The sequence below is a fragment of the Sminthopsis crassicaudata genome, chromosome 5, assembly GCF_048593235.1.
Source record: "Sminthopsis crassicaudata isolate SCR6 chromosome 5, ASM4859323v1, whole genome shotgun sequence".
In the NCBI taxonomy this organism is placed as follows: domain Eukaryota; kingdom Metazoa; phylum Chordata; class Mammalia; order Dasyuromorphia; family Dasyuridae; genus Sminthopsis; species Sminthopsis crassicaudata.
The window spans coordinates 30,833,789-30,860,897 of record NC_133621.1 but is presented as its reverse complement, the minus strand read 5'-3'; the positions used below and the strand labels follow the sequence as shown (position 1 = coordinate 30,860,897).

General features: G+C 39.2%; 2 protein-coding genes and 1 pseudogene across 3 annotated transcripts in view; 2 read left to right on the top strand and 1 right to left on the bottom strand.

The window, feature by feature from the left end:
- Positions 1 to 17,203, bottom strand: part of EFHB (EF-hand domain family member B) — a 34,346-nt gene extending 17,143 nt beyond the window's left edge. For both annotated transcript variants that reach the window (XM_074269202.1, XM_074269203.1), the window contains exons 1-6: positions 16,311 to 17,203; positions 15,000 to 15,062; positions 12,261 to 12,401; positions 10,547 to 10,727; positions 7,999 to 8,109; positions 4,361 to 4,490 (exon numbers count right to left, since the gene is read on the bottom strand). In XM_074269202.1, the coding sequence (XP_074125303.1) occupies positions 4,361 to 4,490; positions 7,999 to 8,109; positions 10,547 to 10,727; positions 12,261 to 12,401; positions 15,000 to 15,062; positions 16,311 to 17,081 (1,397 nt within the window). In that variant the 5' untranslated portion in view covers positions 17,082 to 17,203. The remainder of the gene's footprint in view (positions 1 to 4,360; positions 4,491 to 7,998; positions 8,110 to 10,546; positions 10,728 to 12,260; positions 12,402 to 14,999; positions 15,063 to 16,310) is intronic.
- The window catches only part of RAB5A (RAB5A, member RAS oncogene family), a 57,126-nt gene continuing 47,156 nt past the window's right edge, over positions 17,140 to 27,109 (top strand). The window contains exons 1-2 of the mRNA XM_074269207.1: positions 17,140 to 17,699; positions 17,898 to 17,982. The gene's annotated coding sequence lies outside the window, so the exon portion shown is untranslated. The remainder of the gene's footprint in view (positions 17,700 to 17,897; positions 17,983 to 27,109) is intronic.
- Positions 19,973 to 24,305, top strand: LOC141543660 (polyadenylate-binding protein 2 pseudogene; annotated as a pseudogene).

Here is a 27,109-nt window from a genome sequence, read left to right as displayed (position 1 = left end):
CAAAAGAATAGACCAAAATATAAATTAATTCAACTTCTCTATTTCTTTTTCTACTTCCTAACTGTTGGGTTCTATAAGGTTAAGAATAACCTTGTATGAGTTCTCACATACAACATCATTATAGAATCTTAGATTTGGAAGGGACGATTTTTTCCAATCTATTTCTAATCAAGAAGTCATCTACTACATGTCAAGGAAATGGTCCTCCAATCTCTGAATAAAAGATCTCCAAGGAAAAGAGATCCCCAGTCTCTTCCAAGAAAAGCCATTCCACTTTAAGAAAGTTCTAATTGCTGTACAACTTTTCTTTACCATCAAGCCTGGAAATCTGCCTCTATATCTTTGTACTTCAAGTTCTATTCTCTGAAGTTCAGTGGATCAAATGTGACCCCACTTCCACATCAGACCTTTGCAAACATTTGAAGACAGACAACACATTCCCACCTTTTAAGAGTTCTTTTTTGGTATAGTAGTCATCCCCAATTTCTTCAATGAATATTTGTGTGTTCTCCAGTACTTTTGCCAATCTGATCTATATCTTTTGAATATATTGCAGCCTGCATATGTTGTTCTTTCTAAAATTTAACAATCAGAATTGAATCTTATTTAGCCCAAATGTGTTCTCTCTAGGATGGTACACAATGGGAATGTCTGTCATTTTTTCATTAAGAACTATTTTTCATAATTTCAAGACGTCTTTCCTATATTTTTCATTTGTGTAACTAATCAGAATTTTCTAACATCACTTATTATTTAAGTAAAATTTTTCAACTAAACATTTTTCTCACAGTTTATATACCACTATCAGAATTCATTTTGAAATATCTTCTATATTAGTGTGTGGGGGAGATGGGAGAATTAGCAACATTTTGAGTCAGTTCTTATCACTGTATCCAGAAGTTGGAAAAGAAAAGGAGAGGAAAAGGAGGGTTTTCTTAAGATGTTCCAATTACAAATGAGAGCTGGGAAAGATTTTATTCACAATCTTAAATGGGAGCCAGAGGATTTTCCTATGGAATTTTTCCATATCACTGAATCAATGATTATAAAAATTATTATTTTAGAACTTAATATCATACATGAGCAAATGCAAATTCTCAATGCAAAGAAAACCGATTTGGTGGCCCTGTCACACTGAGACTTAAATAGAGTTTGCTATCTCCTAAAACCCTTCAATCTTGTTTATAAGAAACTATTGTCTAGCCATAATTCCCTCACTGTATATTTAAAAAAGCAGATTTTCTGAGAGGAAGCATAGAACTTAATAATTATTCTTATTAAATCTCATTTTATTCACTTTAGCTCATTGTTGTAGTTTATCAGCTCTTTTGGGACCAAGACTCTACACCATTTATCCTTCCTAGCTCTGTTTCATTTGCACATTTAACAAGCATGTCTTCTATAGCTTCATCTGAGTCATTGAAAAAATATTGATGATCACAGGGGCCAAGGCTAGATCCCCAGAACACTCCACTCTCTGTTGCAGACAATAATAGCAAAATAAACAGATCTTGCTGTTTAATGTTTCCAAAGTAACATCTAGTATAGGCAGTAATTCAGATGAACTCTCCTAACATTCCCCTCCAAAGTACTTTAAAAAATATCTCAAATCAAATTTTGGAACAGCAGAGATAACAACAGGTTGAATGAGATATTTTCCCACTCTAAAACAACTTAGAAAGTTCACAGGAAAAGTCTGTCTCACCAGGCTAGTGGCCAGTGTTGAGCACATGCACTAGGTGCATGTTTGAAGGTGGTAATAGTGTGAGTTTTGGGAGCTCTCAATCCAGAGACGGTCAGACAACCAACCGAGATTACAGGGGAAACTTTCCTGCCACTGGTGTTGCTGGAACTAACTGGCAACTCCATTTCCCAAGCAGAGCTCTGGGTCACAGTTCCAGGAGGGAAAGGAGCACTGATGGTTGGTCACAAGGGAATGAGGAACCTGGTCACGTTCCCACTGAAAGGAACACTAGAGCTTGTGACTACAAGGAAGCAGGTGTTCCTGGGTAAAGACCAAATCACAGATGAGAACAGTGGCCACAATTCTCCCATCTCACACCACCTTAGAAGCACTGAAAACTTGTAATCCCCTAAAACTATCACCAAAAACAGCGCACAAAAAAGCCTGAATCTTAAAACGGTGCCTTCCCACCTTAAACTGAGCAGGGAGTTTTCATTTTGGGATATTTTTAAGGAGGTGATTAATGTGTTCTTTAAATTTCTATTTTACAAAGGAAAGATAATGCTGAATGTTGGAGGGGATGTGGGAAAACTAAGGAAGGAAGGAAGGAAGGAAGGAAGGAAGGAAGGAAGGAAGGAAGGAAGGAAGGAAGGAAGGAAGGAAGGAAGGAAGGAAGGAAGGAAGGAAGGAAGGAAGGAAGGAAGGAAGGAAGGAAGGAAAAGAAAAAATGATGCTATTGATTCAATGTTAATAAGGTTTTAGTTTTCTTTTTTTCCCCCTTTGGCATTAATGCTAATGACTGAGCTTCATGTTCTCATGTCATTCCAAATGCAGCCAAAGGTATATTGGTAGCTGGACCCTGATATAAGGAAGGGAGTCAATAAGACAAATAGAGACATCATATTTTTACCAAAGGAGACATGGTAGGCCATAACAGATAGAAGACCAGTTTTAGAATCAGGAAGATCTGTATTCAAATTCTAATTCTGATAACTCCATTGGGTTTTAACTTCTCTGTGCTCCAAGCAGCTCTCAAAATCTCTGTTACAGACTTATAAACTCATACTTTAGTTTTTGCAGGGAAGAACATTATGACATCATTTCTGTAATAGAATCTCCTGCAATGCCTCAGAATGGTATAGAAATGCCCTTCCTCCTCTCCTTTCTTTCCCAAATCACATAGTCCTGGGGCCTCCCAGAAACCATCCAAAGCTGCCCCACCCTCTTAGTCTCAGAAATCTTCTGGCTTAGGAAGCAGAAAAACTCACCAGGGACAAAGCTGTCTCCCTTCCTTTCCCTCCTCCTAGGTTACCTGATGATTCACAGGTCTTGAGTAAGATGGGAGTTAACAATTTTTATTCCTTCCAATGAGATACAAGACTACCAGGCCTTATCATCTGCACTGCCACTGGTCCCTAAAGCCCTTCTGGCCTTAGCTACCCTATCTCTACACTGTGTACTTTCTTCAGCACTTTCACATAATCTATTTATGTAGCTTAAGGACCTCTGAGCTCCAGGACCGTCAGCCAGCCAAGGACCAACCTAGATCAGTTCAGAAAGGCTCATTAATAAAAATTCAGTATGAGAAAGTGAATTTTTCACTGCAAAAGTTACCCCTGTTGTAGTAGGAGCAATATCCTAATCCCATTCTCTATGCAAGTTAAGCTAATTTTTCCTCAAAGGTATAAGTTGTTCCTTCCTAGATGAAGTTTTTGTAACCTCATGGTTTCCTGGATACCTAAAAGATATAAAAAGGTGTATCTATATAGACCTGGTAAATGTTTGTAAAGGATTGTACAAATTGCCTCACTCTGCCTTGTTGACCAAAAGAGTTTCCATATGAAAACTGCAGGAGGAGAGGGTGGGCCTGGGTCTGTCCAAGCTAAGTGCTAGAGAATCCTTGTTATAATTGTTATAGATACCCAAACCAATGAATCAGATAGCTGAAATCTTCAGAGTATGGAAGCATTGCAGCAAGCTTGCCACAGTGTCAAACTAACCAAAATTTAGCAAGTCACTTATCCAATTAAGCATTAAAAAAAAAAAAAAAAAAAAGCTAAAAAGTAAATGCCAAGGTATCAATTTTCCATTATATCTTTTCTATGGCCTTCTTAGCAGAGTATTGGAAAACATATTGCCTTTAAGAAACTTGAATCCATTTGAAATCACCAATTCAAGATTTTCAACCTTCTAAGTCCAAAATGATGTGTTTACTTCAACAACGATACTGTATGAGGATGTATTCTGATGGAAGTGGAAATCTTCAACATAGAGAAGATCCAACTCACTTCCAGCTGATCAATGATGGACAGAGGTAGCTACACCCAGAGAAGAAACACTGGGAAATGAATGTAAATTGTTAGCACTAATATCCGTCTGCCCAGGTTACATATAACTTCGGAATCTAATACCTAATGTGCAACAAGAAAATTGCATTTACACACATATATTGTATCTAGGTTATAATGTAAAATGTATGGGATTGCCTGATATCTAGGGGAGGGAGTAGAGGGAGGGAGGGGAAAATCTGGAAAAATGAATACAAGGGATAATGTTATAAAAAAAATTACTCATGCATATGTACTGTCAAAAAAATGTATAATTATAAAATTAATAAAAAATTTTTTTAATGATGTGTTTACTAATTACTTTAAGAAACAACATAATTTAACTTACATTTCTAGTTCATGGAGCCAACGTAAAGATTTTGCTGCAACTCGGCCATCATTAAAATGTGGCGTTATCCCTCCAAAAATATGACACCTACTAAAGCTTTCGGGGTTATATTTCCTATTCTTCTTTTCCCCTGTAAAAGAAAGGAGACTTCTCATTTAGACCAGGGGAATGGTTTTATCAGGATCAAGCTTTTAAAGGTATGAGGAAAAGCCCTGAACACTAATAACAACAAAGAATGCCTCGGGCAAGTTAATAAGAAAGATGGATGTCAATAGATATTACTTAGTTACAAGTAGTGAAGGATCTAACTCAAAGCATTACTGTGAGAATTAAATGAGTTAACATAAGTAAAACACTTTGGTGATTATATAAATGCTAATTAGCATTATCGTCGTCATTATTTTTACCATCAGGAGCAGCATTATCATTAGCTTCTCTGAGTCTCAGTTTCCTCATCTGTAAAGTAAGAGAATTAAACTAGATGACCTATAAGGTCTCTTGAAGCTCCAAAATGTTATGGCTCTATAGTATATGATGTTGGTGTTGACATCTGCAATGACTACTTGAAAAGAATGTTCTGTGGAATTGTAATAGGAAAGATAATGATATAGATATGATAAAAATGTTGGCTCTGGGCAATGGGAAAAGGATAGGAATCAAGACACACAAACAGATCTTTATTTAAATTTAATAATAATCATCATTAAAATTTTTGAATGTGCTTTCAATTTATAAAGTCCTTCATATGTATTAACCTGATTTCCCACAGCAATCCTGTGATAAGTTGTTGCTATCCTGATTTATAGATGAAGAAACTGAGATAGAGATAAAGTGATTTGCCTGAGATCATCCAGTTAGGGAATATCGAAGTCGGGTTTTGAATTCAGATCTTCCTGACTCTGGGCCTCTGACTCTAACCACTGTGCAACTCAACTTCAGTCCTTCCTGTTTAGACAAATATTTAGCCAGATATAATAATGTAACTTATTAGGTTTGATAGAAACTATTGCCTCTCCTCTCTTGGGCAAAAGCAAACAGTGAAGATGTCAAACTGGAAAGACCCATGATTATTAAGGAAATCCTTAGATTTCTGGATTGCAATGGGCAGCTATGTGCTATAGTGGATAGAGTACTAGGTTTGGAATCAGAAAGACTCATCTTCATGAATTCAAATCTCACCTCAAACACTTGCCTCTGAGCAATCTTAATTAATCTTGTGGGCCTTAGTTTCTCATCTGTAAAATAAATTGCAGAAGGAAATGGCAAACCACTCCAGTATCTTTGCCAAGTAAACCCCAAATGAAGATTCAGACATGACTGAAAAATGACTGACCAACAGCAGCAATAGTCAGCTCGCAGGATGCTGGGGCGAAAGTTTGGGTCCAGCCTCACTGGGCAATAGTGACATCATAATCCTGCCTTGGCCCTTAAACTTAAGTATAGGCCCTCGATCCTTAATAGGCAAATACCTTAACTACAGAAACCTCAAAGGAAAACATTTATAAAAATTAAAATTCCATGCCCTACCACCTTTTTTAGTACATGTTGTGGCATTTCCTCCCTTGAGATATGTACTGGGCTGGGTTTGATTCAAGCCAGTCCCCTGGGAGTTTTGTGGTTAGGGATATTGCTTCTACCCTAAAAGGGATCAAAGCCAAAAAGCAAGGGGAGGAAAGAAAGAATCCAAAAGTGGTGTTGACAGCAAGGAAACCTGTAAATGATATTCAAGGCATAGCCAGAGAGCAAAGGTGAAGTTTAGGAAGTAGCTAAGGAAGTAGAAGTTCCATTTGATGCAAACACTGGCTAGGTGGAGCAGTGGATAGTTAGGTCTGGACTCAGAAAGATTTTCTGAATTTCAAATCCAGCCTCAGACACGTACTAACTGTGTGACTCTGGATAAATCATTTAATCCTATTTGCCTCAGTTTCCTCGTGTGTAAAATGAGCTAGAGAAAGAAATGGAAACCATTTTAGTACTTCTGCCAAGGAAATCACAAATGGGACACAACTGAAATAACTGAACAAAAAAGGAAGCAGAGGAGAAGCATTTGCATGGCAGCGGCAAGCAGAAGGCACCATAGTTAGTAGGGCAGAACGGGCATTGGTGGTAATCCAAGAAGGTGAAGCAATCTGTTTGTGCCAGAGGAGGGACAGAAGCTCTAATTATGAGTAGTAGGTATGGAGGCAAGAATAATGAGGGATAAAGTAGGAAAAGGAAAAGAAGAAAAGAGAGTGGGGAGATACCCTAAATCCAGTAGAAGGCATCATATGCCTCTAGTTGAATAAAATGAACTGTGCTTACAAACTAGCCAAAGCTCAACTAACTGGCCAAAAAGGATTTAACACGCATCATTAACCTCACTACACCATCCCAAGGCAAGCTAACAATTTATGAGTTTTAAAGGACACGGTATATGACCGGGGACTTTCCAAGGTCATATGGCAGCTTGGCAACAGGTTTCAAAAAACAAAACAAAACACTGAAATCAGCCTCCCAGTCTTGTATTATTTCCAGGCTATATTTAACAACAAATCACCAAGGAAAATGCTATCATAAAACTCTATTCATAACTCATTTTTCTTAGATTGGACAAAGAATACACATCTAGTATGTATTAATTATTAAATAAGATCATCGTCTGCACTTGATGCAGTGGCAGGGGCCCTGAATTGGAAGCCAGAGAAATTAGATTCAAATACAGTTTTGTAACTCCAAAATCCTAAGGAAGTCACTTCATTTTTCTGGGCCTCAGTTTCCCAAACTATAAAATGAGGAATTTGGAAATGATTTCTAAGATTTCTTCATCTCTAAATGCATGATCCTTGAACTAAATCTTAACTTAAATTAAGCTAAAATTATGTTGCTTTAAAAAATCCCTTTGATGTTTTCGGAAATTGAGATATATGCATGCTTGTGTGTGTTTATGTATATGTTAACACACGAACAAACATATATATGTGTATATATATATATATATATGTGTGTGTGTGTGTAAATATATATGTGCATATATATACATATATATATACATATATACACATGAGCTCTGATATGTGTATTACACATACACATGTGCATGAATTCTCCTGAGTTCCCTCCCTCAGAGAAGGGATGGCTTGGGTAGTAAACAGTGTCTGCTTTCAGAATCCGATCCTCAAATGGCATGGTCTCAAGTCCTTTTCACAATTCTAGTTGCCAAGCTCTGGAAATCCCTCCATGAGTTTTTAAATGGTCTTTCCAAAATGTGGGGTCCAAAACTGTAAACAAAATTGAGCGAAGCAGAAGACAGACCTGTAACCTCTGTTTTTGCAAATTATTCCTCTTGTTAAATGCAACCCCAGTTCACATTAACTTCATTTTGTTTATTCTTACACTACTATCCTATTGAGCTTAAAAGCCACTCAAATACCTGGTGGAAGAGGGATTGAAACCCCATGAGGACTTCCCCACACTGAGAGATCACAGGTTCTCCATACATACTGTCCCTCTGCTAGATTGTAAGCTCTGTGAGAATAGGTTTAGGAATTTATAGATGTCTTCTGATATAATGGGAATTCAATAAATGGTTAATGAATGAATCAATGAATATGTTTTATAAACAGTACATATGTATATGTTCCCAATTACTATGCTCTTACCTGCATAATAATCATTGTGGGATATAATGTACAGATCATGTCCTTCATCTGCTTCTTCGGATACTTGTTTAGATGATTTGGGTGGATTCACTACCTCTCCAGCAGTTGTGTCTGAAAGAAGGACAAATCAATGTGAAGAAATAAAATTACCCCATTTAAAGATACTATTAATTCATGAGAGAGAAGGGAACAGGGGGAGGGAAGAAGAAGAGAGGAAAGAGAGAGAGGGAAGGAAGAAAGGGAGGAGGGAATGAGAGAGGAGGAGAGAGAGATGGGCAGAAGCAAAGACACAAAGAGAAACAGAGACATAGAGAGAGGCAGATAAAAAGAAAGAGAAAGAAGGAAGAGACAGAAACAAAGACAGACAGAAAGACAGATAGAGATACAGAGACAAAGCCAGAGAGACAGAGAAAAACAAAGAGAGAGACAGAGAAAAAAACTGAGAGAGAGTAGGATGTAGGGAGGGAAGGGGAGAGAAGGAGGGAGAAAGACAGATACAGAGAGAGAGAAGGAGGAGGAGGAGGAAGAGGAGGAAGAAGAGGAAGAAGAGGAAGAGGAAGAGGAGGAGGAGGAAGAGGAGAAGGAGGGAGACCAAGAGAAGGAGAATGAGGAAAGGGGAGGGAGGAAGGAGAGAGGGAACAGGAGGATTGGGAGACAGGTGGATAAGAAAAAAAGAGAAGACCCAAAAGTTATATCTAAAAGGAGTTTCAATTTGTACAAATAGCATAACCACTGACTGCCCATGAAGACCCAAAATGAAAATGAATTGATACCTTTGAATTACAAAGGGGGGCCACAACCTCATCCACACTCTGGCAGATGAAGGAATCTCCAGACTAGCTGAGGCATCTTTGAATCTCTCCAGATTCTGTTAGAAACTCAAAAATACTCAAGAAAACTGTCATATATGCAAGAGTAGCAATCCCCAGCCCAGCTGAAGCATTGAGAAAATCAGAGGATAGGGAGGATGTATCATTGCTAGATGGACCAAGCTTTCCCTACAACTCCCTCCCACTTGGACCCTCTACTTCAGACCCCAGTGGAAATAAATAGCCCCTGGAGGGGCAGCACCATTCAGGCCATAGGTCCTGCTTCCAATTCAGCCTCCACAGTAATCACCTGGGGAAACAACTCCCTGTGAAGACATATCCTGGCATCTGCTTCTGTGGGGGATTCAGCCACAGCTACTAAGACCCTGAAGAAGACCCCAAAGTGCTTGGCACTGCTGAAAGGTTCAACACCAGAAACTGATATGATTTTATTGGAGGAAACAAGATTTAAGATGTACTGCTACCTGCTCTGCCACTACACACTAAAAACCATGGGAACTTTCCCTCTGACTTACTAAGCAAAACTTCTCTGTTTTTTCTCTCTCGGTAGACTATAAGCTTCTCGAGAGCAAAGAACTATCTTATTCTTCTATTTGTACATATAAGATACACAGACAGTGCTTAATAAATTATTTTTTAATTCCTGGTTCAGAATACATTGAGCCACAGAACATGGTCCAAGATCCCCAAGGCGTCCCTGTTAAGTTTGGAACCTCAATTAAGGTTCAAAGATGCTTTGGATCTCCATAGCTAATTTTGTTTAAAGTAGGCAGATCTGGACTGATTGTGAATTCTTTGGCTAGTACCCTTCATGACTAAGATGATCAAAAAATTTAGCTGGAGTCTGAGGTCTTCCTGGTCCAGTGAAGCATTCTAGCCCCCCAGCCCTGAGAGATGTTCACTCCCTATTTCCCCATCATTTGCACTCCTTTGGGAAAGCCCAATACCTTTTCTAGTGTAAATAACATGTATGAGCTGGAAGAGTTTTCCTGTCAAATTTTATATTTCCAAGAATTTGGAATTATATTCTCATTTTCATTTCCAATTACTCTTCAATTTTTAGCAGTTCCTAATAATTTAGGTTTTCTGTGCTTTGACCTTGTTGCATTGTGTTTGAATTTTAAGCAAATACTTAGATGTACTAGGTTAAATAATCACCCTGTCAATAAATCAGTTTTATAAACTCTGATTTCTACATATTTAAGTGGAAGGAGGAGGTGTTCCTGTTTCTTTCTGCAGATATGATCATCTTGGCCAGGGGCATTATATTATATCTCCTCCATTTCTTAGCCAAGGACGATTTCATTCAGGGAAAGGGAAATGATGGAAATATAAGCATCAACATGGAACAGTGAAAAGAGAATTAGTTTGGGGATCAAAGAACATGGTCATTTAACCACCCTGGGACTCAAGTTTCTTCTTTTGTAACCTGAGTATGTTGGCCTAAATAAGCTCTGAATTTCTTTCCAGCTCTAAATTTATGGATCTTCAGAGCTTCCTCTTTATCCCAACTGGATGATTGTTCCTTCTTGGAAATAGGCAGGGCCAGGTCAGCCACAACCATGGCCCGGGCTGGGGGGCTACTCTGTCCCATCATCCCAATCTTTTCATTCTTAATAACCACATACATTGTTTCTATATTTCCCACACACTACAAATACTTGACATTTCCTTATACTTCTGAGGAGGATTTGTGCTATCACTATCATGTTTGTTACCTCTGATGTTTTGTGCTCCAAATGTTGTATAAACTGTATCAACATATTCAGGTAAATTTTGCGTTTGATCGTGGGACCTCCCTAATGGTGCTCTCCGATTACTGAGATAGATGGATTCTTTTGTTTCCTTAAATCTTTGTTGAAATGTAGTTATAGGAAGTGGATTGATCAAATGACTCATCTTAAAGGAACCATACATAACATGATTTTAATACAAAAAAGTAAAGGTGAGGGTCTAAAAAAGCATATTATTTTAAAATCTCAGTCTGTGAGGAAAATATTAGTAAATAGTAGAGGTTATTAAAAGGCAAGAGGAACAGTCTGCTCATCTCTCATTGGTAGTGAGACATGATTAGGAGTATGATTATGTGACTGAACTTGTGGCTGTCAGTGACCCCAGCAATGCAAGGTACGTTCTCAAAGACAGCTCTCCCAATTGCCATCTCATCAACTCAAGACATTCTAGGATATAGGAACTATGGGAGTGGCAGCAAAAACAGCCCCCACATTCCCACAACTGTAAAAACTTTTTCCAAATACTCTGTCATGATCCCTAATCTCAATTTGTAAATATATATATATATAATAACATATAGCATATGTTGTAACATAATATTATATATAATTATATATATATGTATATATTATATATAATTATATATAATATATATAACATATATTATAACATAATATATATTTAGTAAATTTATTAAATATATAATAATGTATAGTATATAATAAAATATAAAGCATATATAATAAGTAATTCTATAACAAAAAGCAAGCTCATTTTTACCATATCTCATCAACACATTTATATACTGGAAAAAAAAAAAAAAAAAAAAAAGATGTTTCCAAAGTTATGTCTCCTCTTTCTCCTTCAGCAAAGTCTGAAAGAATCTTTTGTATTTACTAGGAGGAAACTAATGTATGAAGCCCACTTATTTGTGAGCAAGGTTTCCAGTCTGCAAATGAATTCTTACATTTATCTATAATTCCTTCTCTGAAGAGCAGTAGCAGTGACCAACCCCACTTTGCCATTCTCCCTCCTTCCCTCTTTAAAAATCTCAGAGCAGTCCTTTATATAATCATTGACCCATGGAGTGTTAAAGATGGAAAGCATTAAAGTTAGAGTGTTAAAGTTAGAAAGCATTCGGTTTTATTATACTATGTTATGGAAATGTTTGTTTTATTCCATAAATGAAAAAGTATATTTTTAAATAGCAGAATTAGAACTAGAATGCAAATGTTCTTCTTACCCCTCTTTTTCTAGAGGAGAAAATTTTTTTAGTTTTCAGTTATTTTTTGAAGTCACTTCAAATTTAAACATTCTACAAATATGATTCTACAAAAATTCTTCTACTCCAAATACTCCTAGTTGTCACTGCACCAGAAGATAGAGGAAATAACAATATTTTGACAAGTGTTCAGAATTGAACAGTATAGAAATTCATTAAGAAAATATGTGTGTGTGTATATATATATATATATATATATATATATATATATATATACATATATATATTTGTCTTTTTGCTTTAGGATTTTCTTTTTTACTCCTCAAGATTAACATCCTTTCAAGTGGATGAATAGAAAACACAATTTTAGAAGGAGGACCAGGGGAAAGGTTTAAAACCAGTGCCTGCATTACATCAATTCATGATTTCTATATTTTCCCCTTCAAAAGTTTAAAATTAAAAGGAAAGCAAAATACCTTGAGTGACATATCATATTTTCTACCATGTATCAAATTTGAAACATCAGGATCATTTGCTCTGCCATGAAATATTCGTTCAGTACCAGGATCTGGATATCTCGATTTGTAAAACTTTCTCTCATTGGGTGGAGTCACAGGCTGAGAGAGAGAGAGGGAGAGGGAAAGGGAGGGAGGGGGAGAGAGACAGAGAGATAGACAAAGACAGAAGAAAGAAAGAAGAAAAAGAAAGAAGAGGAAGAAGAAGAAAAAAGAAAAAGAAAAAGGAGGAGGAGGAGGAGGAGGAGGAGGAGGAGGAGGAGGAGGAGGAGGAGGAGAAAGGAAGAAAGGAGGAAAAGAGGAAAGGAAGCAAGAAAGAAGAAAGGAAGGAAGGAAGGAAGGAAGGAAGGAAGGAAGGAAGGAAGGAAGGAAGGAAGGAAGGAAGGAAGGAAGGAAGGAAGGAAGGAAGGAAGGAAGGAAGGAAGGGGAAAAAAGAAAAAGGAAGAGAAAGGAAAGAGAATATGAAGAGAAAGAGAGGGGGGAGAATTATTATGATGAAAAAAAAAACCTCTTTAAAATAGAAAAGCCCCATAGTTCACAGTAATAGAATTCTATTTCTGTCGGTAAAATATAACTGAAAGTCTCGACTACCTCTTCTATCTTTTTTCCTTCAGTGAATCATCCCTCTTCATCTACAAAAATGCTCAGGTGTCCTCTAGCCTGAAAAAACCCAACTGTATCCTTTTCCCTTTGACCTTCTCCCATTACTGTTTTGCCACAAAATCCATTGAAAGAATTATAGTTTATGAATTGTCTCACCTTTTCATCAATCAGCTTTCTTCTTAGCCCTTTAGAATCTAGTTTTTAACGCCACTATTGTATTAAAAACTCTCTGAAATATGTAAGGTTGTCAGGGCAACTAGGTGGCGCAATGGATAGAGCACCAGCCTTGAATTCAGGAGGACCAGAGTTCAAATCTGATCTCAGACACTTAACACTTCCTAGCTGTGTGACCCTGGGCAAGTCACTTAACCCCAGCCTCAGGAAACAAACTATATATAAGGTTGTCAAAGGGAATCCTACTAGCCAAATGCAACATCTTTCCCTTCATCATCTCCCTTGAACTGCAGTGTAAAATCACTAATCACAGCTTCTACTTGAAATTGTAAACTCCATGAGGGCAAGAACAATGGCTTCAAAAATCAGTCCTATTCATCATTTTAAAGGTTTACAAAATGCTTCTCTTGCAGTGACCTTGTGAAGTAGAGAGTATATATATTTTTTTTAATTGGCCCATTGATTTTATTGTTATAGAAAAATCCTGGTGAGGAAATCCCTTTAACAAATTGCTACTCAGAACTGTTCTACACCTTGTAATCTCACACAAATATGTTTAGTTCCATTTTACAGGTAATGAAATTGAATCTTGGCAAGGTTCAGTACCCAACCTCACAAAAGTAAAACACAGATCTGAAACCTCTGAATTCCTCTGAATCCAGGTCAGGCATTTCTTCTATTATTTCCCATTCCCTATTTCCCAATCTTGTTAAAAGTCTTCATTGTAGTTTTCATATAGTCTTCATAGTATGTTGTTTGAACTAAATGTTGTCTGAACCAAACTTGACTGCTGGCCATTCATTAGCCAGATTCTTCCCCTAACTCTCTGATCACACCTCTTTAACTCCTTCCTCCTTGGCCTTTTTTTCTCAAGCTCTTTCTCCACATCTCTTGACTATTCTGGTCTACATCTCTGCTCTCACCTGTTCAACAAAATCAGTAGAAAGAGAACTACTTATCATCTTTCCCCAAATAAATTCCTCCATTGTCAGTTGTTTTTGCTTAGAGGTTTTAATTTGTGACAAGGGGAATAAAGGTGATGGATGTAAATGGTAAAAAAAAAAAAAAAAAAAAAAAGACAACAAAGCTTTTTTGCCATAACATTAATATATACAATTAAACTCCTTTTGAGCAACAAACATGATGCACCCCTAAACATTCTATATTATGTAGGTATATATGTGTATATATCTATGTTTTTGAGAAAAAAATTACATAATTATTTTTAGTGTTAACCTTTTTCAGCCATAGCAGCCCAGAGGCCATATAAAACAAATCCATCATTCTCTTTTTTTTTTTTTTTGGGGGGGGGGAATATCTAGAGTAAAGTTCAGTAATATATAGATATTCAAGTCAAATTTTCAAGTCAAGTTTACCATGAGTATGTGTCAGAGTTAAGATTTGAATCCAGATCTTCCTGAAGCCAAGACCAGCTCTTTATCCACTGTCACATTATTAAAAGAAAAAATTTGAATTCCAACTATGGAATTTTGGGATCATGGAATGACAGCTTGTCCTTAGGAAGGAACCTCAGAACAAAGCTAGTTCAATCCCCTTATTTTCCAGAGAATTAAACTAAGGCCCAAGGAGTGGTAATTTTTCAAGTTACTCATGTAGTCACCATTGGAAGCAGTATCTGAACCTAAAACCTCTAATGCAAGAATCAGTGTGATTTCTGAAGTACCTCAATATCCTCTATAAACAAAATCAATCAGAGTTCATCTGAAAAACCCTACTGAAAATTAATAACAATTTGTCTCCGTTTTCCCTCCCACATAAATAAGTTACAATAGCAGCATTTAGAAAATCAATAATCGAGTCATTAACATCTCATCTTTGAACAGAATACAAAGTATTAGATTCCTTCTAGTTAGGATAAATCTATGGCAAAGAAATAAACATGTATTTATTGACAACACTCACTGGAGGCCATTTTTCAGTCAAACAGTTTTCAGCTCTATATCCAACTGGATTAAGCTTCCCTGCCTAAAAAGGAGGGAAAAAAAAAAAAAAAAAGGTGAAAACTAGAAGGTTTAGCATTGTCAGGAAAGAACGTTGCTTTAGAACTTTGCCTGAGCTTGTATTTTCAAGTTACAATCCTAAATGAAATAAAAAATAAAATGAAACAATTTTGTATGTGTACATACCCATATTACCAGTATATCTTTATATAATCTCAAATTATCTCATATCCTCCTTAAGGAGAATATAATGTTGCTAATAATAATTTCAAAATAAGTAATAAATGGAAAAATAATTTCTTGAATTATTTTCTGAGATCCAGAATGGACTTTGGCTCTAGGACTATAAAGCTAGAAGGGATCTGGGAAGCCATGGATCAACTTCCTCATCTTACAGATGCAGAAACGAAGCTTAGGAAGGTCACATAGGAAGTGGGCATTACAAATGGCATTTGGACCCAAGGCTTCTGGGAGTTTAGAGACAGTATAATGTAAACTTGACATCATAAACTAGACAATGTAGACTTGACATTGTAAACTAGACATTGTAAACTTGACAATGTAAACATTGTTTTCCCCACTGGTTAGACTTAAATGTGTCCTTTTACACACCAGTGGGGCTGAAAGTAAGGAGGAACATTAGCAAGACGAGTGGGAAGGATAACTGGGAAATGGGAAAAGTGCTTGGAAAAGATGAATGGGAACGTAAATAACTGATATGTCAAAGTTGGAGTGAATATTTGAAGGAGAACAAGGCAGATATTCAAAGATGGGTGAATGCAAGTACTCAGGGCAACGTGCAAAAGATGCAATACGGGGCCGGAGTATCTCATCAAAAGAAAAATGAAATGGGAAGAAGCGGCGGATCTTGCTTGTAGCCAGAGTGAGAGATGACAGAAAGGACCTAAGTATTGCACCGGTGCATTCAAAAGGTTTAAAGAGAGAAAGGATTGTAACATACCCAAGCGTTCCTCCACGAGGACACGAGCAAAAATCAAATAAAAGTTGGAGACCTGAAGCGGGGAGGGATTACTCCACTAAGGAAAGCAGGGACTGTATCCGTTTCCAAGGAAACAGAGGTACACTATGGGGACCCAGTAAGGGTCCAATGGATCTTGGGAGGCAAAAAAGAACACATAAAGTTTCTATATAATAAGTGCTCTCCATCAATCCCATCGAAGCCATTAACAGTCTGGGGACTCCCGGAGATGGTGAGGGGAAGGAAGAGGCAGAGGGAGCATGCATCGGGAGTGAAAGAGAACTCAGAACTCACGGTCGGCCAGCCAGGATTCCGGTCAAAATATTTCCCAAGGTAAACGGGCCTGACATTGTCCGGAGGCTCCACTTGCTCTTCTCTGGGCGTGAGCCTGAAAGGGCAAACCGAGGGCTCTGCCGCCAGCCCGGCCGCGTCGTGGCTCTCGGGGTCCAGGCTGTAAATCACCCTCGTGGACAGCCCACTCTCCGAGTCCAGCGGGGTCTGCTGCTTCCCGCCAGGGCCCGGCTGCTCCGGACTGGAGAACTTGGACGGGAGCGCCACGCCGGGCTTCGGGCACGGTGGGGACGTCTTCTCCTCTGCTTTCTGCGCAGCCTCCGGGACTTTTGCGCCCTCCTGAGCCTCGGGGGGCTGGGGGGGCGGTTCCAGATCTTTCTCTTTGTCCAGCTCAGGCTGTGACTCCTCCGCGGGATGCAAGTAACCCAGCAGGCTCGTCTGCTTGGGGCTGCGGGTCAGCGGCACGAAGTCCGGCTCGGCGGGCGGCTCCTCGTCTTTATCCAAAGGCGGCAGAGGGGCCCTCTCCGTGGTGCATATCACGGACGGCCCCTGCGGGTACATGACAAGGGCTCGCCTCTGGGGCGTCAGCCTGGGGAGAGTGGCCGACGCCCCGGGCCAGCCCTTTTCTGGGCAGGGAGCATTCACGGCCTCCGGGGCTCCCGCGGCCGTGGGGCTTCCCCTGTCCGCGGAAGGATCCCGATCTGACTGGGGCTCCATCACCGCAGCCTCCCGGGTAGGGATGTGAACTCGATCCCCGCCAATCCCGGCGCACATGGAACGGTCCGGAGAAAAAGGAGCATCACTATTTGAACTGGTTACCTAGGGAACGGTTACCTAGGGAACGGGGGAGGGGCGTGATGTGTCCCGCCCCCTCGAGCCCGTTCTCCTTTCTCCGCTGGCTCCAGCGCCTTTGTGAGGTTCCCTTACCGGAGTAGAAGGGTAACCCGCTCCCCGCCCGCTGCCGGGGAAGGATGTCTCTGAACTGCTGGTTCTCTCCTCCGAAAGAGTCTTAGGCCTGATCTAACGTATGGGGTCGTTTTTGGAAAGTTCCTAGCATCAAAGGTTTAGAACTGGAAGGGACATTAAAGGCGGGGAAGCCTCTTTACTTTACAGACGAGGAAACTAAGGCACAGAGTGCACACGTGGTCAATCAGCTAAGCTTAGAGCTGACTCCTGGAGCAGTGCTTTTATCCGCTCTGGTTCATTACCTGGTACGGAATCAGTGCTTCCATTCTATTGGTGAGAAAGAGTAAAGGAGCATGACTTCTTAAGCAACTCTTTTTTCTTCATTGGAATTGTTTGTAGCTCCAGAATTTCATTTTTGAAAGCTTCCGGTGTCTTCTGAGCGAAATTCATTCGGACTCGCTGCAATCTGCTTTCTCCCACTCTCAGGTGCATGTCAGACGGTACCCAGATTTTTTTCTCCTGTTCCATGACAAATTCAATGTTCCCATCATCTCCACCCCAATAATTGCTTGTCCTTATTGTTTACTCTTCACCTTTTCAGGAAGGGAGGGGAGGAAGCGTGGGATAAGATGCTCAATTTGCTCAACTTTTTTATAAAGTTAGAATACATTTCCTTTGCATTAGGGACTCCAGACCTGAAAGAACAGGCCTCCCACCCTTGGAAAAGATACTGGATTTGGATTCTGAAGACCTGGTTTTTAATGAGAAGGTAAGGTAGAAAATGCTTAGATGTTCCACCAAGTTCTAGTCAATGTCTAGATAACTGAAGTTCTCCATCACTACCATGTAGGTCATCTAATGCTTTCCAAAGGCCTCATCTTCTTCCTCCTTGCCTTTAAATGGTCTGTTAGTATATTCTTGGGACAGGATTATCACTTCTGCTTCTGCCTCACTTTAATTTGCCCAGAAAATCCTCCCAATCATACCAATCCACAAACATTTATTATATGTGTTTTATGTGCCAGTGCTGAAAGATACAAAGAAAAAGCAAAAACAGTCCCTGCACTCGAGAAATTTACATTCTAATGGGGGAAATGCTACATAAATGATTATGTGCATATAAGACATATAGAAAGTACAAGATTACCTTAGAGATGATGACACTGGCATGGGGGGGGGGGTAGCAAGAAGCTCTTAGAGCAGCATTTGAACTAAGCCTTATTTGAAGCCAGAGATTTTAAAACTCAAAGACTGGAAGAAAGGGTGTTTCAGGGGCTAGGGCAGGGACACGAAACTGGAATGTCATGTCTTTTATGAACAGCTAGAATGCCAGTGCATGTGAATTGCAGAGTGCCTTAAGGCGTTTATATTAGAAAAGTAGAAAGGTGCCATGTTGTAAAGAGCTTTAAATGCCAAAAGGAATTTAAAAAGTTTACATTTAATCCTGAGGAACCGGCTACTGGAGTTTAATGATTAGAGAATGACATGGTCAGACCTATGTTTTAGGTATGAGGATTGTGAACTGAGGAAAGTCGGGCAAGATTATTAAATAAAAAGCTCTTGTAAAAAGGAAGGAAGGAAGGAAGGAAGGAAGGAAGGAAGGAAGGAAGGAAGGAAGGAAGGAAGGAGGGAGGGAGGGAGGGAGGGAGGGAGGGAGGGAGGGAGGGAGGGAGGGAGGGAGGGAGGGAGGAAAGGAAAGGAAAGAAGGAAGGAAGGAAGGAAGGAAGGAAGGAAGGAAGGAAGGAAGGAAGGAAGGAAGGAAGGAAGGAAGGAAGGAAGGAAGGAAGGAAGGAAGGAAGGAAGGAAGGAAGGAAGGAAGGAAGGAAGGAAGGAAGGAAGGAAGGAAGGAAGGAAGGGGAGGAAAGGGAGGAAAGGGAGGAAAGGGAGGAAAGGGAGGAAAGGGAGGGAGGGGAGGGAAGGGAGGGAAGGGAGGGAAGGGAGGAAGGGAAGGGAGGAAGGGAAGGGAGGAAGGGAAGGGAGGAAGGGAAGGGAGGAAGGGAAGGAAGGAAGGGAAGGAAGGAAGGAGGGAGGGAGGGAGGGAGGGAGGGAGGGAGGAAGGAAGGAAGGAAGGAAGGAAGGAAGGAAGGAAGGAAGGAAGGAAGGAAGGAAGGAAGGAAGGAAGGAAGGAAGGAAGGAAGGAAGGAAGGAAGGAAGGAAGGAAGGAAGGAAGGAAGGAAGGAAGGAAGGAAAGGAAGGAAAGGAAGGAAAGGAAGGAAAGGAAGGAAAGGAAGGGAGGAAGGGAAGGGAGGGAAGGGAGGGAGGGAAGGGAGGGAAGGGAGGGAAGGGAGGGAAGGAAGGGAGGGAGGGAGGGAGGAAGGGAGGAAGGGAGGAAGGGAGGAAGGGAGGAAGGAAGGAAGGAAGGAAGGAAGGAAGGAAGGAAGGAAGGAAGGAAGGAAAGGAAGGAAAGGAAGGAAGAAAGGAAGGGAGGGAAGGGAGGGAAGGGAGGGAAGGAAGGGAAGGAAGGGAAGGAAGGAAGGAAGGAAGGAAGGAAGGAAGGAAGGAAGGAAGGAAGGAAGGAAGGAAGGAAGGAAGGAGGGAGGGAAGGAAAGGAGGGAAGGAAGGAAGGAAGGAAGGAAAGGAGGGAAGGAAGGAAGGAAGGGAAGGAAGGAAAGGAGGGAAGGAAGGAAGGAAAGGAGGGAAGAAAGGGAAGGAGGGAAGGAAGGGAAGGAGGGAAGGAGGGAGGGAGGGAAGGAGGGAGGGAGGGAAGAAGGGAAGGAAAAGGAAGGGGGAGGGGAAGGGGAGGGAAAGAAAGGAAAGGAAGGAAGATAACATCCACAATGGCTTACAACAATAAATGAAAATACTGTAAAAGTACAAAAAAGCCCAACCATGGCCTGAAGAAGAAAATTGATAAGATACACTTCTCCCAAAATGTTTGCAGAAGTGAAAGGTACATGGATGTGGAATATTTATACTTTCAAATGCTTTTCATATACTCATTCATTTTGCTTACTTTTTTTCCTTTCTTCCTTTTTCTAATATTTTTAATTTTTTCCCAATTATATATAAAAACAATTTTTAACTTTTTAAAAAAAATTTTTGAGTTCCAAATTCTCTCTTTCCCTATCTCCTCTGTCCCCTCAATGAAAAAGCAATTTAATATAGGTTATAAATATATAGTCTTACAAAATATGTTTTCATATTAGTCATGATATAAAAGAAAATACATTCCAAAAGTTCAATAAAAATTTTAAAAATATGCTTTCATTTGCATTCAGATTCCATTAGTTCTCTTTCTGCAGGTGGATAGAATTTTTTCATTCTAAGTCCAATGGAATTTTCTTGGTTAACTATATTGTTGAGAATAGTCAAATCATTCATAGTTGATCATAGTACAGTTATTGTTACTATGTAAAATGCTCTTTCAGATCTACTCATTTCACTTTTTATCGGTTCATGTAAATCTTTCTGAGAGGAACCTACTTGACATTTCTTATAGCAAAATAGTATTCCATCACAATTATAAGGCTGAATAAGTTATGGTATATGAATGCTATAGAATATTAATGTTATATAAGAAATGATCAGCAGCATGATTTCAGAGAGTCCTGGAGAGACTTACATGAACTGATGCTGAATGAAATGAATAGAACCAAGAGAATATTGTAAATAACAACAAGATTAATAGTGATGATCTTGGTTCTTTTCAACAATGAGGTGAATTAGGCCAAGCCATCTTCATCCAGAGAGAGAATTGTGGGGACTGAGGGTGGATCATAACACAGTAGTATTTTCACCTTCTTTTGTTATTTGCTTACTTTTTGTTTTCTTTCTCATTATTCCCCTTTATTATCTGATTTTTCTTGTGCAACATGATAAATATTTGAATTGTTTCTTTCTGGCTGCTTACAATATTTTCCCCATTGACCTGAGAGCTCTAGAATTTTAAGGAAGTAATCAGTGGATCTTTTCAATTTCTATTTTATCTTTTGATTCTAGAATATCAGGGCAGTTTTCCTTGATAATTTGTTGTTGTTTCTGTTGTTCATGGTTTTCAGGAACTCCTTGATCTATTTTCCAAGTCATTTGTTTTTCTCATAGTTCATATTTTCTTCTGTTTTGTCATTCTTTTCTATCTTGTTTTATTGTTTCTTCATGTTTAATAGCATCATTAAATTCTATTTGCCCAATTCTACTTTTTTTAAATAACTTTTTTATTGACTACATATGCATGGCTGTTAGGATTGACTTTTACAAGGTAATGTACTTGGTTCACACCTTTAAAGGAGTTTCCACCTTTAAAGGAGTTTCCACCTTTAAAGGGGTTTCCACCTTTAAAGGGGTTTCCACCTTTAAAGGAGTTTCCACCTTTAAAAGAGCTTGCTCATTGGTGCTTTAAGGAGCTCCCACAAGGCCATGAATTATCCACAAGCCCTTCTCTGGGAGAATATAAGGAGCCAGCATTGAGTGGGAATGTCAGTCTGGATTGGGTCAAGGAGAAGACTTCTCAGGAGAAATTCCCACATCTACCTTGGTGCTGGCTGGCGGCTTTGCATTCAGAGGGAGCTAGAGACTGAATATAGGATCTGAATTTAACTCCTGGATGCATTTTGGTGATTATTTGGAACTGAACTGAAACTAAGGCTGCCTCCCCAGAAGCTCCTCAAGAAAATCTGCCCCCAGGAGAAGGATTATAATCTAGAGAAACAGAACATCATGTTTTGGTGCCCAACGTGGGGCAAGGACTTTTGCTTATCTTGACTCTGGCTGATTCTGAGCCCTTCAGGGAGCTAGCCCAGACTTTACATTTTGGCGCCTGAACAAGGGGACGGTGCTATCAAGGACCCGGAGCTGGAGGCCATCAAAGCCCGAGTAAGGGAGATGGAGGAAGAGGCCAAGAAATTGAAGGAGCATCAGAACAAGGTGGAGAAACAGATGAACATGAGCCCACTCTCAGGCAATGCTGGCCCAGTGATCGTGTCCATTGAGGAGAAGCTGGAGGCTGATGCTCGATCCATCTATGTGGGTAATGTGGACTATGGTGCAACAGCAGAAGAGCTGGAGGCACACTTCTATGGTTGTGGTTCAGTTAATCGAGTTACCATCCTTTGTGACAAATTCAGTGGCCATCCTAAGGGGTTTGCATACATAGAATTTTCAGATAAAGACTCGGTGAGGACAGCAATGGCCTTGGATGATTCTCTTTTCAGAGGAAGACAGATCAAAGTGATACCAAAACGGACCAATCTGCCAGGGATCAGCACCACAGATCGGGGTTTTCCACGTGCTCGATATCATGCCAAGCCTACTAACTACAGTAGTTCACACTCTCAATTCTATAGTAGCTTCAACAGCAGACCCCAGGGTCGAGGCTACAGGGGCCGATGCTACAGGGGCAGGGCTAGAGCGATGTCATGGTATTCCCCTTACTAAGAAAAAAAAAAAAAAAAAGAAATGTGAGTTAGGAGGAGAGAGAGGGAAAAAAAGGAAAGAAGGAACTCCAAGAACTCAATCAGCTACACCCAGGGAGCCTTTAGAAGGTCAGGACTCTGATTTGATCAACCAGCAGAAAAGCAATGGCAGAAAGGGATTACCTGATCAGTCAGCCAAAAAGCAATCAGAGAGCAGAAATGTATTACACTTGGGGAGAATACAGGCCTTCTAAACCAACAGGGCAGTGTCCAGTGCAAACAGCTCCAATGTAATTGCCAGATGATGAGAAAAGAAGTGGTAAATAGAAGGAATTAGATAGGTTAACTGCCTGGGAGAGAGGGTTTGCTTGTATTTTTACAGACAGAGAAGCAAACAGATGGGTGCTAATGAGTCAAATTCGCCTTGTCCATCAGAGAGAGACAGAAAAAAAAAAAACTTCAAAACAAAGGAGAAGATCTAAGAAACATCTGACACTGAAAGAGCATGGCTGATAAGGAGACTGTTAAAGAACTTTAAAACCATCAGGAAGCATTGGATTCCCTAATACAAGATGAGACTATTGGAGGAGTTCAAAACTTGCAGGAATTATTGAATTCCTGGTACATAAACTAATGGACAATGGATTCCTTTTGGACTATTTCTAGGACTTATTCCTCATGTTGATTCATGTTATTTTTTACATCACTTCTAGCATGTGTTATATTACTATGTGTTTGTGTAATTTATGTAATTATGTGTAATATTTCCCATATTGATGGATTTATGCATACCTATTTCAAGGTCATGACCACCCTATGTTCTAAATCAAAAAAAAGGGGAGATGTTAGGATTTGATGGGGGTTGAGGTCCCTTTAAGCTAGGATCTTTTGATTCACAAATCCTGGTCCCCCCAGTCCCCACTGGATCTGAGCTAACTGGGTTTTCCCAATACCACAGTTTCTTCCTTACCTGAAAACCCATTGAATTCTATTCAATGCTGACCCTGGCTGAAAAACCTGCCAGTCGCCTGGGACTCCACCCACCTTCAAGATCACCAAAAGCCCCCATTATAAAAGGGGCTACTTTGGAGTCCACGTTTTGCAGAAGTCTTAAGCATGGCATGACCTAAGCATGGTCAGTCATGTCAAGGGTTTCTGCCCACCGGACCTATTCTGGTGCCCTTTTATTTCTACCCTCAACTTTACTAACTAAACTTTACTTCCAAATCCCTACAATAAACCCTTTTTTTTTTTATCAATCTAGGTTTTCAGGCCTGTAAATTCCTTTTACAGGGGACTCTACGCTGATCCAAAAAGGGGTTCCCCCTTCCCTAACTCTCATCATGTGGTGGCCTGTATGGGGACTTCGAAAATTGTTACCCCAAAAACTAACCTTAACCTTTTTAGGTCTCTCAGAACCATTCTGGGTTCTCAGCTGTTCACGCAGCTTCCGGGAAGAATATCAGTGTTCCTAACCTTGTCTCACTCTATCTCTAAAACATAGTGGACACCCAGACCAAGTCTGGGCTGCAAGCAAAATTCTCCAGTGGAGACTACTTGCATCTAAGGCAAAAGATCCTAGCTTAAAGGGACCTCAACCCCCATCAGATTGACTTTTACAAGCTAATGTACTTGGTTTACACCTTTGTAAGATGTAAAATGACAAATTGGGCAAGGGCAAAGTGGGAATATGTTTTGGTTGATTAAATATTTGTTACAAGGCTTTTGTTTCCCTTACCTTTTTTTTTTTTTTTTTTTCACTTTGGTTTTGGGTGGAAGGGAATAAGAGACTAGGATAGTTTAGCATCCTTTCCCCCCACCACACCATACTTTCCCCCAAAAAAGAGAAATGCAGATCCCTAAAGCATTTTTTGAATGTATAAAAGAGGACAGAAACAATCACATTGTTACAGGACAGTTTTTAATGTTATATGTTGAATTAATTATTAAAAAGCAGAAAATATAAATATATTTGAAGTCTGCCCTACAATTCTTTCTAATTCCATATAGAACTGCCCATTTTATTTAGTGTTTGTTAAGTTCAGAATGGAAGATATGTACATTTTAAGAAGAAAAACAAGCCATAGGAAGAGATAAAAGATTATCTTCAGATAAAGCACATTCAAAGTTCTTTTAACATGGAGATAGAGTACTTAAGGGTGATGATAAGATCAAACATATGACTATTCCCATTATTCCCATGCTTGAAGTAAAATACAAGAGCAGATTGTGGGAGTTGGCTTGATTGAGGATCTGGGAACTTTAAGATGAAAGTGAGAGATTTAAGGTGAAAGCAAGTTTGTTTGTTATGGAGTAGATAGAAATTCCAAAGGGGAAAATGTAAGGAATGAACAAATCTAGAGGGGGTATTGGGAAGTGAGAGTTGAAGAATTGAAGGGAATGATTGAGGAAGCAAATAGGGTTTGCTCTTCAATATCCAAAAGTCAACATAGAAATGGGGAGAGTAGAAGACACTGTACATGAATCATTGGAGAATGAGTACACAGAAATTAATAGTAGTGATTCATAATATTCAATATTATTCTTCCCTGGGGGCAGCTAGGTGGCGTAGTAGATAGAGCACCAGCCTTGAAGTCAGGAGGACCTGAGTTCAAATCTGATCTCAGACACTTAACACTTCCTAGCTGTGTGACCCTGGGCAAGTCACTTAACCCCAACTGCCTCAGCAAAAAAAAAAAAAAAAAAAATTCCCCTGCTCATTACCTATCCAACCTTACCTTTTTCCTTTTGAATTATATATATATATATATTTCCAAAGACATAGTCAAAGGTCTCATTCCACTGGTGCAGTGATTATCATGAAGTCAAATTTGTATTATAAGCTCTAATTCACCTTTTTCATTTTACATACTTTTTTATAGATATTGATAGGCTATTGATTTTTTTAGTTTCATCTTGTATGAATTTCTGATTTTCATTAGTTCTGATCTTCCTTTGTTACAACTATATACAATATCTAGCTTGGGGGAGTCATTTTCTTCCTCTACATTTTTTTTTCAATTTAAAGACTTCTTAGTAGACTTGAAAGATATTAAGCAATTAACATTTTTATCAAGAAGTGCATTGTGCTTGTCATTTGTAAATTTTAAGTTATGCTTAAACTGAGAAGCAGCATGGGGCATGCTGATCTTATAGTAGAACTGAGAGTTCATGTTCAATCTTTAAGACAAGGACCAATGGGAACTTTTCTTTGGAATATACTGATACCTCCTGATTCCTCTTTTTTTTTTTTTGCTGAGGCAATTGGAGTTAAGAGACTTGCCCCCAGGGTCATACAGCCAGGAAGCATTACCTGTCAAGATCAAATTTGAACTCAGGTCCTCCTGACTTCAATGCTGGTGTTCTATCCACTGCACCACCTAGCTGCCTCTCTCCTGACTTCTTTTTGTGGGTTTTTGGTCTTGAGAATTTCTTGATCATATCTAAGACACTCATCTTTGAAAGAGAACTCTTCCCTGCTGTAACCAGATTGATAAACAACAGTTGCCTCAATAGCATGGATTGGACAACCCCTGTGGAAGCAGTAAGAAATGCATATTATGCAAGATATGGATATGCAGATAAATGCAAGAAATGCCATTAACCTCTAGAAGATTTTTATTGTTGTAGCTTTTTATTTTCAAAATATATGCAAAGATAATTTTCAATATTTACCCTTGTAAAACCCTTGTTACAAACTTCTCTCCCTTCCTCCATCCCTCCTCTAGACAGCAAATAATGCAATATATGCTAAACATGTACAATTCTAGAAGCCATTCTTGCTGATCAGATTCTCTCCACTACTCACGTGGCTATTTCCTTGCTTCATTCTCTCATTACAAGAAACCTGGAATATTGCAATAACTTCCTAATTTAGGAGGTTTAAGTTTTTTGTGTGTCATGAATTTCTCGGATTCAATCTCAAATAATGGTTTTAAATAATCAAAGGAAATTTTTTTTTTCGTTTGAGCTAGTAGTACAAATATTGTAATTTTTCTCCATTCATGTTTTCCCTGAAATCTTTACAAAGCTTTACTAAGCAAGCCTATAGAAAGGAAGTAGAAATCAGAGGAGCCATATGAAAAACAGAATCATTGTGATTATTTCTACTTTTCTAAAAATGAATCCTGAATACTAAAGGTGTTCATCACTACTAGACAGGACTTATTCCAGGCAAGTCATTTATATGACTGTACTGGTTTATATTATGAAAGATGTTTACAAAGGACAGGTGACCTTAGAAATTAGTGGTCATGAACGAGGAAGGAATACCTGAGAGAATAGGCATAAAAATGGTAGCAGTGGCAAGATTCCACATGGAAAGATTGTTTTTGGTTTTTTTTTAAGTTGTCTAAGACTTGCCTTAATTACTTGTGTATATTCAGTACCTATATTTTTAACATATTTACATAATACTCAACATATTTAACAATGAAAGAGGCTCCAATATTATAACTTATAAACTTAAATATCCATTATATTACTTGTGGGTTTTTTCCCCTCAAATATCCTTACATTTACTTTTATGAAATTGCTGACAGGGTT